We start from the raw sequence: 21,108 nt of genomic DNA, 5'->3' as shown, positions 1-21,108 counted from the left end.
AGTTATAGTATAATGTTTACGGTTTATATCAGTGTATAAATACTCTAAAAGCTGCTCGGGATGCCGGATGCCTGTGTTACGGTGCTGTTGTGTGTGTGTGTGTGTGTGTGTGTGTGAGTGTGAGCTGAGGTTGTTGATACACTGCTGGGTGGTGAGTGTGTGTGTGTGAGTGTGAGCTGATGGTAATGGGGGTGTAATAGAGATGTGTACAGCAGGAATATGAAAGGCCTGTGTATAAAGATCACGCTGGCGTTTCATTGGCTGCAGCTATTCATATTTTTACTGTTTTTTATATTTAAAAGACTTCAGAATATACAGGAATCATATTTTACAGCTTATTCACTTTTTATTTCCTGTTGTGTTTGAGCTAGAGCTGCAGACACACTGACAAAAAATGAGTAAAATGTACTTAAAAAAAGTTTCGTAACTTTCTGCATTTGCTTTTTTTTAAGTAAATTTAATTTCAGATAAATTTAAGTAAATTCAACTCGGTTTCAAGACTTAAATAGAGTTACACAGAGTAAATAAGTGAACTGAACTTCAGTCAATCCTTTCTTTTAGTAAACTTTACTTCATTTATTTTTACTGAATCAATCCTTTCTTTTAGTAAACATTACTTCATTTATTTTTACTGAATCAATCCTTTCTTTTAGTAAATGTTACTTCATTTATTTTTACTGAATCAATCCTTTCTTTTAGTAAACTTTACTTCATTTATTTTTACTGAATCAATCCTTTCTTTTAGTAAATGTTACTTCATTTATTTTTACTGAATCAATCCTTTCTTTTAGTAAACTTTACTTCATTTATTTTTACTGAATCAATCCTTTCTTTTAGTAAACTTTACTTCATTTATTTTTACTGAATCAATCCTTTCTATTAGTAAACTTTACTTCATTTATTTTTACTGAATCAATCCTTTCTTTTAGTAAACTTTACTTCATTTATTTTACTGAATCAATCCTTTCTTTTAGTAAACTTTACTTCATTTATTTTTACTGAATCAATCCTTTCTTTTAGTAAACTTTACTCATTTATTTTTACTGAATCAATCCTTTCTTTTAGTAAACTTTACTTCATTTATTTTTACTGAATCAATCCTTTCTTTTAGTAAACTTTACTTCATTTATTTTTACTGAATCAATCCTTTCTTTTAGTAAACTTTACTTCATTTATTTTTACTGAATCAATCCTTTCTTTTAGTAAACTTTACTTCATTTATTTTTACTGAATCAATCCTTTCTTTTAGTAAACTTTACTTCATTTATTTTTACTGAATCAATCCTTTCTTTTAGTAAACTTTACTTCATTTATTTTTACTGAATCAATCCTTTCTTTTAGTAAACTTTACTTCATTTATTTTTACTGAATCAATCCTTTATTTTAGTAAACTTTACTTCATTTATTTTTACTGAATCAATCCTTTCTTTTAGTAAACTTTACTTCATTTATTTTTACTGAATCAATCCTTTCTTTTAGTAAACTTTACTTCATTTCTGCATACAATAATACCTAATTACAATTACTTAATTTACACAATATTACTTAAATAATATAAAAATGATTAGTTCTCTGGAATATAATCAAGAGGAAGATGGATGATCACAAGACACCAAACCACCAAACTGAACTGCTTGAATTTTTGCACCAGGAGTAAAGCAGCATAAAGTTATCCAAAAGCAGTGTGTAAGACTGGTGGAGGATGCCAAGATGCATAAAAAACTGTGATTAAAAAACACCAGGGTTATTTCACCAAATATTGATTTCTGAGCATCATGTTCTCCTCCTCCACCAGTCTTACACACTGCTTTTGGATAACTTTATGCTGCTTTACTCCTGGTGCAGAAATTCAAGCAGTTCAGTTTGGTGGTTTGATGGCTTGTGATCATCCATCTTCCTCTTGATTATATTATATTATTATATTATAAATTTACTATTTTGGTACATCTTAAAGCAACTTAAGTATATTTAAATAGTAATTAATGAGGATACATATAAATGACTGGATGATTTGAGCAGGATATTTCAGTGTAAGCTGTAAGAAAATAGGTGAAAAGAAAACCAAAAACCTCCATATCTCTAACCGGGATCCCTCAGAGGCGGAGTGTGATTTTAACTAAACCCCACTCTGAATAGAGGTAAAAACTCCAGCTCAGTTCAGTTCATCTTTAACAGATGCTACACGTAATCTATGTAATCTGTGTGTTAAATCATACAGAATTGATAAACGGCAGGTTTAAGTTCATTTGTATGCTCTAGTCTTAATAAAGTAAATGAAATAAAGCGTTCAGCATCACTTATCACACTCTTTATACGTTTACTCAGTGTACTACCTCTTCTAAAACTGTCTGATTACTAGCTGATAGATACGAGCTGTACAGGACTAGGATAGTAATGTTAGCTAAGATAACTTAGCCTTAGCTTTTGTTTGTTTGTGCAAATTTCTCTCACATCTGATCTACTGTGGCTGCCTGTGTCTCCATTTGGCTTTAGTGTAATATATCTAATTTAATTGTGGCGCACTGATAAATCAAACAGTGCTCAGAGTCATGAAGCTCCTGCGTGCATCAAAGCACTGTGCATGCAGAGATGTGTTTGCCTCAATTATAAAACCATGTTGTTGGGTGTTATGAAATATTGTAAGCGCTATGTAAAGTTTTGCAATTGCACTTTGATGGTGTTAAACAAAAAATTTGTTAAACAAAACAGAATATGTTTTATATTTTACATTCTTCAAATAAGATCCTTTTGTCTAGATGACAGTTTTACACATCTCTGCTGTTTTATGAGGTAGAATCACCTGGAATTCAGGCTTTCATTTAACAGCTGTGCTGAACTCATCAGGAGTTAATTACTTGAATTCCGTGTCTCTTAATAAAGTGTTTGAGAGCATCAGTTAAAGTAAAGTAGTGAAGAGGTAGAGTTACAGGTATACAGTAAAAAAATGACTTTAAGAAAAAATAAAGGTTAGTTAATACAAAAAGTAGAATTTCAAGACCTTTGAAAGTATCCTCAAGTGCAGTCACAGCAAAGACCATTTAAAAAACATTATAATGATGGAACTGGCACACATCAGGGCCGCCCCAGGAAAGTATAGAAGAGTAAGGATAAGTTCATCTGAGTTACCAGCCTCAGAAACCACAAGTTAACAGATCCTCAGGTAAGAGCATCTAAATAAAAAAAATTACATTCAGTCAATCTGAAAAATGGGCAGTTGCAAAGACCATCAAAAACGTCATGATGAAACTGGCACTCATCAGGACCTTATAGGAGGATGCTGCCCTAATTCTAATGTAGTATTTCACAATCGAAATACTGTAACTGGCAGTGTTCTTTACTGTACAGTCAGCCTTATAGCCATGTAGCATCGTGTAGCTAATGCTAACTCAGTATTTAAAGGTCAGTAAAGGTCAAGGCACACGTGTAACACACACACACACACACACACACACACACAGCCTAGAATACACTTCTTTAAAGGTTCCACCTATAACACTCTATCATTTACTCTTCCCTTCTTTCTCTCTCTCCTCTTTCCTGTCCTCCTCCCATCACACTGCTATTTCTGCCCCGTCTACACACACTTCCTGTCCAGCATCGTCATTTTACACACACACACACACACACACACACACACACACATATATATATATATATATATATATATATATATATATATATATATATATATATATATATATATTGTGTATTGCTTTGCTGTCTTTATGGGAGTTTTCCACTGAACTTTGTATTATATACAGTATATAAATAATACATATATTATACATAATATATTTATTTTTTCTCTACATCATAAATGAATAGTAAAGTGATCTATCAGATTATGAAGGAACACATACGGAATCATGTAGTAACTTGTTAAAAAAGTGTTGTGGTGTAAACTTGCGGTTTCTGAGGCTGGTATCTCTGATATACTTATCCTGTACAACAGAGGGAACTCTCGCTCTTCTATCCTTTCCTGGAGCGGCCCTGATGAGTGCCAGTTCCATCCTTAAAAAGTTTTTGATGGTCTTTGCGGTGACTGCACTTGAGGATACTTTCTTTTTGGATTCTGACCATTATTTTTTCTTAAATGATAGACAGACAAACAGACAAACAGACACACAGACACACAGACACATAGATAGATAGATAGATAGATAGATAGATAGATAGATAGATAGATAGATAGATAGATAGATAGATAGATAGATAGATAGATAGACAAACAGACCGACATATAGATAGATAGATAGATAGATAGATAGATAGACAGACAGACACGCAGATAGACAGATAGATAGAAAGATAGATAGACAAACAGACAGACAGACAGACATATAGATAGATAGATAGATAGATAGATAGATAGATAGATAGATAGATAGATAGATAGATAGACAGACAGACAGACAGACAGACACGCAGATAGATAGATAGATAGATAGATAGATAGATAGATAGATAGATAGATAGATAGATAGATAGATAGACACACATATAGACACACATATAGATAGATAGATAGATAGATAGATACATAGATAGATAGATAGATACATAGATAGATAGATAGATAGATAGATAGATAGATAGATAGATAGATAGATAGATAGATAGATAGATAGATAGATAGATAGATAGATAGATAGATAGGCAGGCAGGCAGAAAAACAGACAGACAGACAGACAGACAGACAGACAGATAGATAGATAGATAGGTAGATAGACATACAGACAATTTATGAGGTAGAGTCACCTGGAATTCAGGCTTTCAGTTAACAGCTGTGCTGAACTTATCAATAGTTAATTACTTGAATATCTCTGAGAACATCAGCTGTTTGTTAACTTGTGGTTTCTGAGGCTGGTAACTCTAATATACTTATCCTCTACAACAGAGGGAACTCTCGCTCTTCTATCCTTTCCTAGAGCTGCCCTGATGAGTGCCAGTTCCATCATTATAAAGTTTTTGATGGTCTTTTTTGGTGACTGCACTTGAGGATACTTTTTCTTACTTTTTCTTTTTGGATTCTGACCATTTTTCTTAAAAGTCTCATTACATATTTTTTTTATTCATTTTAAATGTCTAGTTGTGTCTCTAGTTTAAACGAATGCCATGTGAGCTGTTTTTTGAGAAAAAAAAGTGCCCTGGTGATCCAGTATAACACTGCTTTAGTCTGGTGGAGGAGTGGGCGGAGAAGAAACGATAGGATTTCGGCTCTTGTTCATGAATATTCATGCATGCAATCATATATCGCCTCTGATTGGCTCACAGCACTGCGACACCAGAAGGACAACAGTTATTTCAAAACGTTTTAAATGAAAGACATTTTTACACTAATAACACTAAATCCTTGCAATGTCATATTTTACTTTATAACATGTGTAATAATGCCCTGTTAAGTGCAGTTCACCTAGTCTTAGAGTCTTTGTAAATACAATAAACTAGTAAAATAATGTACTTATTATCAGCCTGTTTGTAAAAAAGCTGCACTAACAGTTCTAGTTTGTTAGTAGCATTAACGACCAGGCAGGTAGCTATCATAAACATTATCAATATATGTTGTTGCTAGCCTACCTGCTGCTAAATTTGTTATTGCATTCAATTTATAACCAGTCATTGTCGGGGGAGGGGCCAAGGGAACTGATTGATGAAGGGTTTGCTTGCCTTGTTAAGACGGGCCTGATTATAACATTACTTTAATATTCACTATTCACTGTATACCTGTAACTCTACCTCTTCACTACTTTACTTTAACTGATGCTCTCAAACACTTTATTAAGAGACAAGAAATTCAAGTAATTAACTCTTGATGAGTTCAGCACAGCTGTTAACTGAAAGCCTGAATTCCAGGAGACTCTACCTCATAAAACTGACTGAGAAAATCCAGCCAAGCAAGAGGAGCTACTTTGAAGAATGTAATATATAAAGCGTAATCTGGTTTATTTAACACTTTTTGTGTTTGCAAAATAATAACCGGGGTGCTGATGATATCCTGATGAGTGCCAGTTCAATCATACAGCTTTTAGTGTTTTTTGAGAAGAATCTAAAGAGTAAAACATATTCTGGTTCGTTTAACACTTTTTCAGACTTTTATTTAGGGCAACAATCTAGATTATCTGTAATCAGAAGCTAAAGCATGTATTATTTTGTAGTTATAACGCAGGTGTTAAAAGAATAAATTCAGTTTTTAAATAATTATTAGCATTTTTATATCCGTGTTCTCCACACTGTAAAAATCACAGGGCTGTAGGAATCACTCAGTATACTTGTTTTTAGTCAAGGCAACATCTGGCTTTAATTCACCACCACTGTATAAATATGTGTTGGTAAATTTCTCTACGATAAACCACAAATTTCTCAACATCACCCACTGAATCCTGCAGGAATTTTAATCAGCAGATTTCCCCTTTAAACAACCTTTTAAGGCTTATGCTGCGAGTGGTAAATCTTGAATTTTGGATATATTTAGGGCTATATAACCCCCCCAAAAAAACATTTTAAAAATAATTAAATTGCTTGATATATATATATATTTTTTTTTTTTGACAACCTTTATACTATTATATTAAAATATTAACTAAATAACTCCCAACCCACACAATATTATTAATGACTGTCTGTACTATAAGTCGGTGTAATGGTCCTAAATAATATTACAATATTTCAGGGTATTTTTTTTATTTCTAAAATAAAAAATCACAGAATTAAAAAAAAATATATAAAATATATATTTAAGTATACTACTGCATGAATATATTTTTAAAAAAGTGTATTAAGTATAAATATAACAATGTTTTTATACATTTAATGGAAATTAAAAAATCAAGAAACATTTATGTCATTAACTAGGTAACTCTAGGAATAACCCACAGTAGTGATCTATAGTGCACCAGTCAATTGTGCACTGCGCAGCTGGATTTAGGTGCGTGTCCTGTGTCTTTAGTATCGTGAGGGCGCAAAAAATAATATAATATAAAATGTACTAATTCTCTTAATTAATCATGGCTGTGGTTTTGTTAAGTTTGGGCGTAACGTAAAAAAAAATAAACCAATCAGAGTGCCAGTCGTCATTCCCTTTAAGAGCCGGGTGAGCTCTGACTTTGGCGCATTCGTATCTTAACAGCGCAGCCCTTTTGTACATTCTCGCTGTCATTTAAGAGAACAGTAATGCTATTTTATTTAGTATTCTGTTGTAAGGATTGTTGATGTAAGGATGTTTCATAAGGATTTGCGCCGCTGCACGTTTATTTGTGGGTGTAACAAGTGAGGGTGTCCTTCCTAGCTAAGATAGGATTGGACGGCTGACTGCTGACTGTTGTCAGGGTTTAATCAGTCAGTGGAGCATTTCCTGCTGCCAAGATAAAAAGAAATGGGAGAACAACAGGAATTTGCCTCTCTCTTAGTCAAATATATTTAAATACTAGTATACAAGTTTAGTTTGACATCATGATATCACATTTTGAGAAAGTTAAATAGATTTTTTCATTACTATTTTTGTGTGTATTTTTTCATACGGTCCCTAAAGTGCCATTTGGTGCTGAAGACGTGGAAGAACCACAGAATTCGGCCTTATTTGACATCATAATTTACACATTTTGAGAAAGTTAAACATAAAAATAGAGTTTTTCATTACTCGTTTTGTTGGGTATTTTTCCTATGATCCCTAAAGTGCCCCTCAGCTATGAAGACATGGGAACACACCAAGATTTTGCCTCATTCTTAGTCAAATATATTTATATACTAGTTAAGTTTAGTTTGACATCATGATATCACATTTTGAGAAAGCTAAATAGAGTTTTTCATTACTCATTATGTCCGGTATTTTTTCTACAGTCCCTAAAATGCTGCTCGGCACTAAAGACATGGGAAAATTACAGGATTTTGGCCTCTTTCTTGGTCAAATATAATTATATACTATTTTTGTTTAGTTTGACATCATGATATCACATTTTAAAAAAGTTAAATTGGGTTTTTCATTACTTGTTTTGTCATGTTTTTAACCTACAGTCCCTAAAGTGCTGCTTGGCACTGAAGACTTGGGAAAATTACAGGATTTGGCCTCTTTCTTAGTCAAATATAATCAAATATAAGTTCAATTTAGTTTTACATCACAAAATCATATTTTGTGAAGGTTAAAAATATTTTTTTTTTTATTTATTGTATCCGGTATTTCTCCTACGATCCCTAAAGTGCAGCTTAACACTGAAGACGTGGGAAAACAACAGGATTTTACCTCTTTCTTGATCAAATATAATTATATACTAGTTAAGTTTAGTTTGACATCATGAAATCACATTTTGAGAATGCTAAAAAGAGATTTTTTCATTACTCTTTTGTCTTGTATTTTTCCTACGATCCCTAAAGTGCCACTCAGCTATGAAAACATGGGAGAACAACAGGATTGTGCCTTTTTCTTAGTTAAATATAATTATATAGATACTAAGTTTAGTCTGACATCATGAAATCACATTTTGAGAATGCTAAAAAGAGATTTTTTCATTACTCGTTTTATCAGGTATTTTTCCTACGATCCCTAAAGTGCAGCTCACCAGTAAAGACATGGGAAAACAATGAAATTTGGACTCTTTCTTGGTCAAATATAATTATTTGCAGTGTAGCATCACCTCTATTAACCTCCACATTAAAAAAAAAACTTGGTTTAAATGATAATTGTTTAATGATAACAGAAATGTACCACAGTTCTTTATAATGAGCTGAAGATCAGGAAATTGATTAATTGAATAATGTTGAATGATATATTTGTCTGATTCCAGTTCCTCATGTCCTGAAGACGTGTGCGGAGTTTATAGAGGAGCACGGCATCGTGGATGGAATCTACAGACTCTCAGGAATCACCTCCAATATCCAGCGTCTCAGGTAAACAGGTGGAATAAGGAGATATACACTGTATTTATACACGATTTTAGATCGTGTTTAGTGTATAAATTTAATGTGTATAACTTTGATTGCAGTGAAAAATACTCAGATGTTGTTTAAAAATTCTATTTACCACCCTGTTATTTTACTTTCATAATTAAATCATCAAATCATCAGTTTTTTCAGGGCTTAAGAAAAAAATAAGATGACGTCTGCACTGATTGGCTGGTTTACTGCACCTCAGTGACTCACAGTAACTCTGTATCTTAGCGTAGCTTAGCATAGTCCTAGTGGACAGTGTTGCTGTTGCAGTGTTCAGTGTGCCTGTGGACCTGTGGTTATATAGTTAAAAATAAAAAGGGATCTATAGGTGAGTCGTGAACTGTGCACCCTGCAGCTTGATTTAGGGCGTGTCAATGTGTCTTTGCTATCGTAACGACAGGAAATGTACACCTTACGTGGCTCGAAACAATGCACAAAAGGAATAAAAGGGTGTAGTTCATTTGGGATTTTAGACGTAACGTGAAATAAACCATCATTCTCTTTAAGAAGAGTCAGGTGAGCTCTGACTTTGGTGGATTGCTATTGTAACGGTGCAGCTACCTGGATGTGTTCAACAAACTCTTCTCAGCAGAGGAAACTGAGCTGCTGGTTGACGCTGTGAAGGAGCTCCAGCAGCTCATTTACGGGAACAGCAATGTTATTTTATTTACTATTCTGTTTATTGTTGATGTAATTGGGTTTGTGATGCACTGCTATGGTGTTGCCAAGATAGCGATGAACGTCTGACTGTTGGCGTCTGTCTAGGTTGTATTCAGTCAGTGGAGCTCCTGTCTTTTCCATTGCCAAGACAGCAATACAGTGATGATTTGGAGAGACATGTCATCTGCTGGTGTTGGTCCACTGTGTTTTAACCTATATGGAGATGCGGATTTCATTTTCCAGAAGGACCAAACGTACTAATGGGTCTTATATAATATTCTAATTTTCTGAGACGCTGATTTTTGGGTTTTCATTGTCTGTAAGTCAATACAATCAATCATCTATATAATATTATATAGAGTTTTACATTTTTAACTGAATTACTGAAATAAAGATAAATACAACTTTTCAATAATATTCACATTTTTTTTGAGATGCACTTGTATAATATATTTCTTCACTATGTTGATCTTGAAAAATAAATAAATAAAACAAACCATAAATTACCAAAAATATATGTATAAATATATTAAAAATATGTTTTTTTAATATCTCCTTCACTGAAAGTGCACACAGTGAATGTTTCAATGACAAGAACAGAGCGTCCAATCACAGATAATGGAGGATATGATTAGTGATCAAATATATTGACCCAAATATACATATCATTACAATGAGCATAATTAGTCTCCTATTTAAAATAGAGTGTTTTTTTTAAGGATTAGCATTTTGACTGCGTTCAAAGTCAAAGTCAAGTCAAAGTGGTTTTTATTGTCATTTCAGCTATATACAGAGTACACAGTGAAACGAAACAACGTTCCTCCAGGGACCATGGTGCACATAAACACAGTGTAGACAGAACAATAGTGCAACAGTACAAAAGTGCAGACAGACAATACAACACAATACAGACAAAGAATAATAAATAACAAGACAGTGTGCAAATTATGCAGTGTGCAAAAAAGACCAGGTGAGGTAGTAATTACTCTATTACACAGTGTGCAATAGAGTCCAGTGAGGTAGTAGGGTTTTTTGGTGCTTCCATTTTCTGGGGTAAGTGGGGTAAGAGTGTGTGTGCATGTACAGAAAAACCATCAGTTCAGTCTCTGCAGTTGAGGAGTCTGATGGCTTGGGGGTAGAAGCTGTTGCAGAATCTGGTCGTGCTGGACCGGATGCTGCGGTACCTTCTTCCCGAAGGCAGGAGGGAGAACAGTTCGTGTGAGGGATGAGTGGGGTCATTCACAATGCTACATGTCATTCACATGTATCACTATAAATATTGATTATTGTAAATATATATTTTAATATTGTGTGTGTGTGTGTATGTGTGTGTGTGTGTGTGTGTACAGGCAGGAGTTTAGCTCTGAGTTGTGTCCTGATCTCACGAGGGAGGTGTATCTGCAGGATATTCACTGCGTCGGCTCTTTATGTAAACTCTACTTCAGGGAACTGCCCAACCCACTGCTGACCTACCAGCTCTACAAGAAGTTCACAGTGAGTAACCAATCACAGCCTGAGAGAGGGGGGGGGGGGGCTATAAACTGCTGTAGACTGAATGGGTGTGGCTATAAACTGCTGTAGGCTGAATGGGTGTGGCTATAAACTGCTGTAGGCTGAATGGGTGGGGCTATATACTGCTGTAGATTGAATGGGTGGGGCTATAAACTGCTGTAGACTGAATGGGTGGGGCTATATACTGCTGTAGATTGAATGGGTGGGGCTATATACTGCTGTAGGCTGAATGGGTGGGGCTATAAACTGCTGTAGACTGAATGGGTGGGGCTATATACTGCTGTAGATTGAATGGGTGGGGCTATAAACTGCTGTAGGCTGAATGGGTGGGGCTATAAACTTGTAGAATGAATGGGTGGGGCTATAAACTGCTGTAGACTGAATAGGTGGGGCTATAAACTGCTGTAGACTGAATGGGTGGGGCTATAAACTGATGTAGACTGAATGGGTGGGGCTATAAACTGCTGTAGACTGAATGAGTGGGGCTATAAACTGATGTAGGCTGAATGTGTGGGGCTATAAACTGCTGTAGGCTGAATGTGTGGGGCTATAAACTGCTGTAGGCTGAATGTGTGGGGCTATAAACTGCTGTAGACTGAATGGGTGGAGCTTTAAACTGCTGTAGACTGAATGGGTGGGGCTATAAACTGCTGTAGGCTGAATGGAAGGGGCTATAAACTGCTGTAGGCTGAATGTGTGGGGCTATAAACTGCTGTAGGCTGAATGTGTGGGGCTATAAACTGCTGTAGACTGAATGGGTGGAGCTTTAAACTGCTGTAGACTGAATGGGTGGGGCTATAAACTGCTGTAGGCTGAATGGAAGGGGCTATAAACTGCTGTAGGCTGAATGGGTGTGGCTATAAACTGCTGTAGACTGAATGGGTGGGGCTATAAACTGATGTAGGCTGAATGGGCGGAGCTATAAACTGCTGTAGGATGAATGGGTGGGGCTATAAACTGCTGTAGGCTGAATGTGTGGGGCTATAAACTGCTGTAGGCTGAATGTGTGGGGCTATAAACTGCTGTAGGCTGAATGTGTGGGGCTATAAACTGCTGTAGGCTGAATGTGTGGGGCTATAAACTGATGTAGGCTGAATGGGCGGTGCTATAATTCAGGGCTATGATTGCTGTAACTTTTAAAGAGAGCATTCAGCGTGATGCTTGCATTAATAATTAATCTATTTAGGATTTTTTTAACAATAATTTTGTGCTATTTTGTGCTTTTATATTTTGTGATTATTGTTTTTATTGATTTTTAAACACTGAATATTGCTCCTGCAGGACGCTGTATCAGTGAAAGAGGAACATGAACAGCTCCAGAACATCCAGAGCGTCATTAAAGAGCTCCCAGAGTCACACTTTAAGTCAGTATTTATCTGTTTATCTTCACTGTTGTGTTTATCATTAATAATTTTATGTTTATTTATTAATAAACACTGATTTTGATTTCCTGTCTCAGGACTCTGGAGTATCTGGCGAAGCACCTGTCTCACCTGGCCACTCTCAGCCACCAAACCAACATGCACACCCGTAACCTGGCCTTGGTGTGGGCTCCGAACCTTCTCCGGTAAGAAGAGTATACAGCTCTGGGAAAAAATAAGAGACCACTTAAAAATTAGGAGTTTCTTTGATTTGACCAAATTGAAAATCCATCAAACCAAACTGAACTGCTTGAATTTTTGCGCCAGGAGTAAAGCAGCATAAAGTTATCTAAAAGCAGTGTGTAAGACTGGTGGAGGAGAATATGATGCCAAGATGCATGAAAAAAAACTGTGATTAAAAACAGTATTATTTCTGAACTCTTAAAACTTTATGAATATGAACTTGTTTTCTTTGTATTATTTGAGGTCTGAAAGCTCTGCATCTTTTTAGTTTGATATTTCAGCCATTTCTCATTTTCTGCAAATAAATGTAAATAAATAACAACATTTTTAATAGGAATTCGGGAGAAATGTTGTCTGTAGTTTATAGAATAAAACAACAATATTCATTTTACTCAAACATAAACCTATAAATAGCTAAATCAGCATTCATTTTTTCCAAAAGATTGGACACACCTTCAATTCTACATTGTAGATTAATACTGAGGACATCTAAACTATAAAGAAAATCACTCCAGAGTAAACAAAAAGTGTTAAACAAAGCAGAATATGTTTTATATTTTACATATTTCAAAGTAACATATCTTGCTCAGATCTCTGCTGGATTTTCTCAGTCAGCTTTATGATTTAGAGTCACCTGGAATTCAGGCTTTCAGTTAACAGCTGTGCTGAACTCATCAAGAGTTAATTACTTGAATTTCTTGTCTCTTAATAAAGTGTTTGAGAGCATCAGTTAAAGTAAAGTAATGAAGAGGTAGAGTTACAGGTATACAGTGAATAGCCCTACTTAGTACTTTAGAACTTTGAAAGTATCCTCAAATGCAGTCACCGCAATGACCATTAAAAAATATTATAATGATGGAACTGGCACTCATCAGGACTTTTAAGTTACTACATGATTCCTTATGTGTTCCTTCATAATCTGGATGACATCAGTGTTGATTTATGTATTTTAGTATAATAATGTTTTATTAAATATATGAATTTTTGGTTGTTGAATGTTGTAACTGCAGGTCTAAGGAGATCGAGGTGTCGAGCTGTAACGGGGACGAGGCGTTTCTGGAGGTGAGAGTTCAGCAGTCGGTGGTGGAGTTCATCCTCAACCACACCGAGCAGATCTTCAACCACGGAGACGCAACACCCAAACCTAAAGCAGGTCAAACATCTACACTCATCACTCCTATCACTCTTATCACTATTATCACTCTTCTCACTCACTACCTTTGATGAATATCACACCTCCGTTCTCCCACAGCGTTCAGAGATCCATAGATTTTAACAGTTTGTCCAACAAACACCCTTCAGACTGGGAGATACGGGGCATAATTTACCCTGATAAATCACTTTTTACACCGTTTTTCAGGCTCAAAGTAGCTCCACACCTCCTTACTAGAATCCGGAGAGCCCTGACATTTAAAACGAGGCATTAATAACTTAAAAAAGTGCAGAAGAAGCTCATTAAAAACACTGTTTACATCCTATAACACTACTAGCTTCAGCTCCGAGCACCGCCATCTCTGTACTGATAATGACATAGACCTATATATAAATAGACTCTACATAGCGTAGCAGCCAGTGCCATGTGGAGTCTATGTATATATATGTCTATGTTATTTTCAGTTTTTAATAAGCTTCTTGTGCTCTTTTTAAGTTATTAATGCCTCGTTTTAAATGTCAGGGCTCTCCAGATTCTAGTAAGGAGGTGAGGAGCTACTTTGAGCTGGATAACGGTGGAAAAAGTGCAAATTATGCCCCGTATCTCCCAGTCTGAAGGGTGTTTTTTTGGAAAAACTGTTAAATTTCTGGATCTCTGAACGCTGTAGGAGAACGGAGGTGTGCTATTCATCAAAGATAAGAACTTTTTTATCATGTTTTACTACAACAAAAGTCAATTTTACACCAGAGTTCTCCTTTTAAACCAATAAAACCAGAAGCTGTTGTAATCAGACCTTAATAAAATTAAATAAAAGAACAATACCAGTGTTTTATACAGTCTTTACAGTAAATGAGTGGCCAGGTCAGTGTTTTTTACAGTCTTTACAGTAAATGAGTGGCCGGGTCAGTGTTTTTTACAGTCTTTACAGTAAACGAGTGGCCGGGTCAGTGTTTTTTACAGTCTTTACAGTAAACGAGTGGCCGGGTCAGTGTTTTTTACAGTCTTTACAGTAAACGAGTGGCCGGGTCAGTGTTTTTTACAGTCTTTACAGTAAATGAGTGGCCGGGTCAGTGTTTTTTACAGTCTTTACAGTAAACGAGTGGCCGGGTCAGTGTTTTTTACAGTCTTTACAGTAAACGAGTGGCCGGGTCAGTGTTTTTTACAGTCTTTACAGTAAATGAGTGGCCTGGTCAGTGTTTTTTACAGTCTTTACAGTAAATGAGTGGCCAGGTCAGTGTTTTTTACAGTCTTTACAGTAAATGAGTGGCCGGGTCAGTGTTTTTTACAGTCTTTACAGTAAATGAGTGGCCGGGTCAGTGTTTTTTACAGTCTTTACAGTAAATGAGTGGCCAGGTCAGTGTTTTTTACAGTCTTTACAGTAAATGAGTGGCCGGGTCAGTGTTTTTTACAGTCTTTACAGTAAATGAGTGGCCGGGTCAGTGTTTTTTACAGTCTTTACAGTAAATGAGTGGCCGGGTCAGTGTTTTTTACAGTCTTTACAGTAAATGAGTGGCCGGGTCAGTGTTTTTTACAGTCTTTACAGTAAATGAGTGGCCGGGTCAGTGTTTTTTACAGTCTTTACAGTAAATGAGTGGCCGGGTCAGTGTTTTATACAGTCTTTACAGTAAATCAGTGGCCGGGTCAGTGTTTTTTACAGTCTTTACAGTAAACGAGTGGCCGGGTCAGTGTTTTTTACAGTCTTTACAGTAAATGAGTGGCCTGGTCAGTGTTTTTTACAGTCTTTACAGTAAATGAGTGGCCAGGTCAGTGTTTTTTACAGTCTTTACAGTAAATGAGTGGCCGGGTCAGTGTTTTATACAGTCTTTGCAGTAAACGAGTGGCCGGGTCAGTGTTTTTTACAGTCTTTACAGTAAACGAGTGGCCGGGTCAGTGTTTTTTACAGTCTTTGCAGTAAATGAGTGGCCGGGTCAGTGTTTTTTACAGTCTTTACAGTAAATGAGTGGCCGGGTCAGTGTTTTTTACAGTCTTTACAGTAAACGAGTGGCCGGGTCAGTGTTTTTTACAGTCTTTACAGTAAATGAGTGGCCGGGTCAGTGTTTTTTACAGTCTTTACAGTAAATGAGTGGCCGGGTCAGTGTTTTTTACAGTCTTTACAGTAAATGAGTGGCCGGGTCAGTGTTTTTTACAGTCTTTACAGTAAATGAGTGGCCGGGTCAGTGTTTTTTACAGTCTTTACAGTAAATGAGTGGCCGGGTCAGTGTTTTATACAGTGTTTACAGTAAACGAGTGGCCGGGTCAGTGTTTTTTACAGTCTTTACAGTAAATGAGTGGCCGAGTCAGTGTTTTATACAGTCTTTACAGTAAATGAGTGGCCGGGTCAGTGTTTTTTACAGTCTTTACAGTAAACGAGTGGCCGGGTCAGTGTTTTTTACAGTCTTTACAGTAAACGAGTGGCCAGGTCAGTGTTTTATACAGTGTTTACAGTAAACGAGTGGCCAGGTCAGTGTTTTATACAGTCTTTACAGTAAACGAGTGGCCAGGTCAGTGTTTTATACAGTGTTTACAGTAAATGAGTGGCCGGGTCAGTGTTTTTTACAGTCTTTACAGTAAATGAGTGGCCGGGTCAGTGTTTTTTACAGTCTTTACAGTAAATGAGTGGCCGGGTCAGTGTTTTTTACAGTCTTTACAGTAAACGAGTGGCCGAGTCAGTGTTTTTTACAGTCTTTACAGTAAATGAGTGGCCGGGTCAGTGTTTTTTACAGTCTTTACAGTAAACGAGTGGCCGGGTCAGTGTTTTTTACAGTCTTTACAGTAAACGAGTGGCCAGGTCAGTGTTTTATACAGTCTTTACAGTAAACGAGTGGCCAGGTCAGTGTTTTGTTGTTGTATAATCTCACCTGCAGGAATTATCCCTCTAATAGAAAAGCACTCTTGGGGGAGGAGAGCTGAATACAATGAAATGAGAAGCAGAGCCAAAAATACAGAGTTAAAACAATGAGATCCACGACTGCATCTATACAATCACACACACACACTATACACACTGCTTCATACCTACAATAACATGTGTCAGAAAAAACCTCCACAGGAAAGCAGATATAAAGGTCATACTCCGCATCAGAAGTTTTGGGACACCTGCTTATAATCTATTGTTTATTCTAAAATCATGAGTATTAAATAGAGTTTATCCTACTTTTGTTGGAGTAACTGTCTCTACTGTACTACTGAGTGTAGAAAAGCTAAATACAGGTCTAGCGCCTCTGCTGGCTGGTTGCAGTATGACGTGTGGCTTAATTCAATTAAACAATTACATAAATGAATGTATTATATATATATATATTTTTTTTCTTCTGTTCCTTATGCATGGAAATTATTGCGTTTTTAATTATAATTTTCTAGATATTTATTCATTTGCAGGATTTTTCTACACGTACAGCTCTGCAAAAAAAATAAGAAACCACTTAAAAATGATGAGTTTCTTTGATTTTACCAAATTAAAAACCTCTGGAATATAATCAAGAGGAAGATGGATGATCACAAGCCATCAAACCACCAAACTGAACTACTTGAATTTTTGCACCAGGAGTAAAGCAGCATAAAGTTATCCAAAAGCAGTGTGTAAGACTGGTGGAGAAGATGCATAAAAAATGTGTGATTAAAACCATTTCTGCCAATAAATGCTCTAAATTACATGTTCATTTCGTTGGGTATAAAAATCTATTTTAATATATTGTACTACAATTTTTAGCATGTTACAAATTTACTTTAGAATTTTTTAATTAGTAGCAGTAATATAATTTACTTTTTTAAAAGTTACATGATACATTGTACTTTAAGTGAACTACTGTAACAGCAGTTTTTAACACACTTTGCTAAAAATGTTCAAAAGTATATTTGGAATTAAGTATTTTAGAAGTTTATTGAATTACATTAAACTAAAAGTGTACAATATAGTAGTGTATTTATTTAAAAATACAGTATATTGTACTTTTTAAAAAAACATAATATAAGCATAATATTAATGCACTTTTAATATATTTTAAGTAAGTACATAAATCTGTTACATAATTAGTAAACCTATAAATTGAAACTAGGTCAGATGATGGATTATCATCTGTATTTATTAGAAGTTGTGTCCAGGAATTTTTGGAAACTGAGGGTAAAGATACTGGACAGGAAAAAGCATGTGTCGAGATCTAAACACTGTTGAGCATCTGTGGGGCATCCTCAAACAGAAGTTGGAGAAGCGCAGGGTCTCTGTATATATATATATATGTATATTCAATATATTGAGTATATTCTTGATGTATATGTGTGTGTAGGTCCAGCTGTATCGTGTATGGAGAAGTACGCCACGCTGCCGGCGAGTTCTCAGGGTGGACCGATGAAGCTGATGAGTCTGGAGGAAGCTCAGGCCCGGTCTCTCAGCCCGAACCACCCGGCCCGAAGAGAACGCCAGAGAGAGAACAGCCTTCCCGACACCAGCACTGCCGCCATGTACCACACCGTCATCGAGCTCGCCGAGAACAAGTACACAACACTGATACGGTTCAATTATATACAGACACCAAGTAGCACATCATTGTGAATTGAAATTAAAATCATACATGACATGAAAAGTTACAGGGTTTGGAGAATGAAAGTGAAACACCTGGTTTTAGAGCACAATAATTGATTGTGGTGACGGACAGTTCTGGTGGAAATAAGAGAGTTAAGGTGCACATTGAATTCTGCGTGATTTGATCAGCCGTGGTTTTATGTTTTTTGGATACAATCCGGGTTAGCACCCGAACATCCCTTTCAGACAGCTTCCTCTTACAGCGTCCACAGTTAATCCTGTTGGATGTGGTTGGTTCTTCTCGGTGGTATGCTGACATTACCCTGGATACCGTGACTCTTGATGCATCACAAAGACTTGCTGTCTTGGTCACAGATGCTCCAGCAAGACGTGCACCAACAATTTGTCCTCTTTTGAACTCTGGTATGTCACCCATAATGTTATAGTGTGCATTGCAATATTTAGGGCCCTATTTTAATGATCTATAGCACACTTAGGGTTTAGGGGCGTGTCCTGTGTCTTTGGTATCTTGAGGGCGCAAAAAATATGCCTTGCGCAGCTCCAACGGTGCAAAGGGTGTGTTTTACATCCCTTAATTATTCATGAGTGTGTTTTGGGCGTAACGTGAAATAAACCAATCAGTGTGTCTGTATTCATTACCTTTAAGAGACAGGTGCGCTGACTTCTGTTCGCTCCTATTTTAGGAGCGCATTGGAAACTGCGTCATCATGCTGTGAAGATACACCAGCAGCTTAGGGAAGAGTAAAGTTATTTTATTCTTTATTCTGTTTATTGTTTATGTAAAAACTGCAAAAATCAAGCAATCGATTATTTACACTGGAGGGGGACCTCATTTACAGTTTAAAAGGGATTAAAAATATAAAAAAATAGAAATAAAAACTGATATTTCCTATAGACGAATAAAATATATACATAAAAAAGGAAAAATAGGACATTTTAGAAAGATCATAAAAATTGACATAAAAAGTAAAGATTTTATATTTTATGAATAAAATAATAATAGCAGTGAAATTAAAGTATAGTGATAAGAATATATATATATATAATTTGATTAATAAAATAATAAAAATAAATACAATGAATAAAAAATGAATAATAGAAAATATAAACTCATTAAAAATATTTTAAAACAATCACAGGCTTTCTGATGGTGTGCAGAATAATAAAAGTTTCAGTTTCGGTTAGTTTCATGCCTTGCACGGGGTGTACGATAGGGTCCTTAGTGCAGAACTGTGCTCTTACCCTGCTAATTGAACCTTCACACTCTTACAGCTCTTACTGGTGCAATGTGCAATTAATGAAGATTGAACACCAGGCTGCTCCAATTTAGACATGAAACCTAAATTCCCACACTAAAATGATGACAGGTGTTTCAGTTTCATTGTCCGACCCCTGTACAGACAGTGGACAGATTCTCCTGATCCTCCTGAGCTGTGGATCTCTGCAGCTCCTCCAGAGTGATCATGGGTCTCTCGGCTGCTGCTTCTCTGAGCAGGGCTCTTCTTGCTGGATCCGTCAGTTTAAATGTGGACCATGTCCATTTCTTGGTTAGGTAGGTTAGTTAGTCCTTGGCATGATTAAAGCTTGAGTTATGTTTTTATAACCTTTAAACTTCTTCTCCACATATTTATCTCTGAGCTGTCTGATCTGGTGAGTTCCTTCTTGGTCTTCGTGAGGCTGTTTGTTCACTAGTGTTCACCAACACCCAAACCACTGAGGCCTTTATATAGAACAGCTGTATAATTTATACTGAGACTAAATCACTGAATTACACACAGCTGGATTAATTAACTCTATTAACTCATTAAGACATCTGAAGGCACTGTATTGCTTGGACTGATTGATTTTATTTAGGGGTTTAATTTAGAGTTAAGAGGGGTGAATACTTTTGCACGTCACACCATGTTTTAGATTTTTATTTGATCTAAATATTAAAAACCTTGTATTATTTTACAGTTATGTGCTACTTTGTGTTCGTGTATCCCTTAAAATTTCAATACAATACATTTTTAGTTTTGAGGTTGTAAGGTGATAAATTGTGGAAAAAAAGTTCAAGGGGTATGAATACTTTTGCAAACCACTGTACCTGGATGATAGAAAATGTGGGGGATGCGTTTCTATTGGACGCTTTAACACTTCTGTACCCTCTACTGTATGATCTGCAGCAACTGTGAATATAGAGAATATTGGAGTTATTATGGGATGGATTATCACAGGAGGAACATTAGGAACCTCTACATGCTGAAACGTTTGCAGAATAACACATGCTTTAAACACCTTAGCAGCCACCTAGCAACCAATTACGTACGACATAGCGACTGACACATATATAATTGCAACACCTTAGCAACCACCTAGCAACCGCTTAGCAACACCATAGCAACCAGCCACGAATCAGCACTGCAGTCACACTTGTTACTGCAGTTGTTACTCGTTGTGTTTGTGTATTAACCGTGCTGCTGTCCCATGAGTTTTGGCATTTCATACGTACAAACATGTAATATGTAATTTTGATTGATTATAGAATTTTAAAATACAAATCCCAAAATACACACTTTACACACACACACACACACACACACACACACACCTTCACATCCTCACACACCTTTAAATACACACTACACAAGTGCTACCATGCTATTTAACACAGGTAAATTTACACAGCAGCATGACTGCACACACACACACACACACACACACACACACACACATAT

At 36.1% G+C, this 21,108-nt stretch overlaps 1 protein-coding gene across 1 annotated transcript in view; it reads left to right on the top strand.

Moving 5' to 3' along the window:
- arhgap31 (Rho GTPase activating protein 31) overlaps positions 1-21,108 on the top strand; it is a 57,704-nt gene that overhangs the window by 19,543 nt on the left and 17,053 nt on the right. Inside the window, exons 2-7 of the mRNA XM_049465210.1 lie at positions 8,778-8,880; positions 10,932-11,076; positions 12,376-12,458; positions 12,554-12,661; positions 13,709-13,851; positions 18,135-18,342. Of these exons, the coding sequence (XP_049321167.1) occupies positions 8,778-8,880; positions 10,932-11,076; positions 12,376-12,458; positions 12,554-12,661; positions 13,709-13,851; positions 18,135-18,342 (790 nt within the window). The remainder of the gene's footprint in view (positions 1-8,777; positions 8,881-10,931; positions 11,077-12,375; positions 12,459-12,553; positions 12,662-13,708; positions 13,852-18,134; positions 18,343-21,108) is intronic.

Source organism: Astyanax mexicanus, chromosome 1 (genome assembly GCF_023375975.1).
Source record: "Astyanax mexicanus isolate ESR-SI-001 chromosome 1, AstMex3_surface, whole genome shotgun sequence".
In the NCBI taxonomy this organism is placed as follows: domain Eukaryota; kingdom Metazoa; phylum Chordata; class Actinopteri; order Characiformes; family Acestrorhamphidae; genus Astyanax; species Astyanax mexicanus.
The sequence above is the reverse complement of the archived record's forward strand: the minus strand, read 5'-3'. Positions and strand labels throughout refer to the sequence as shown.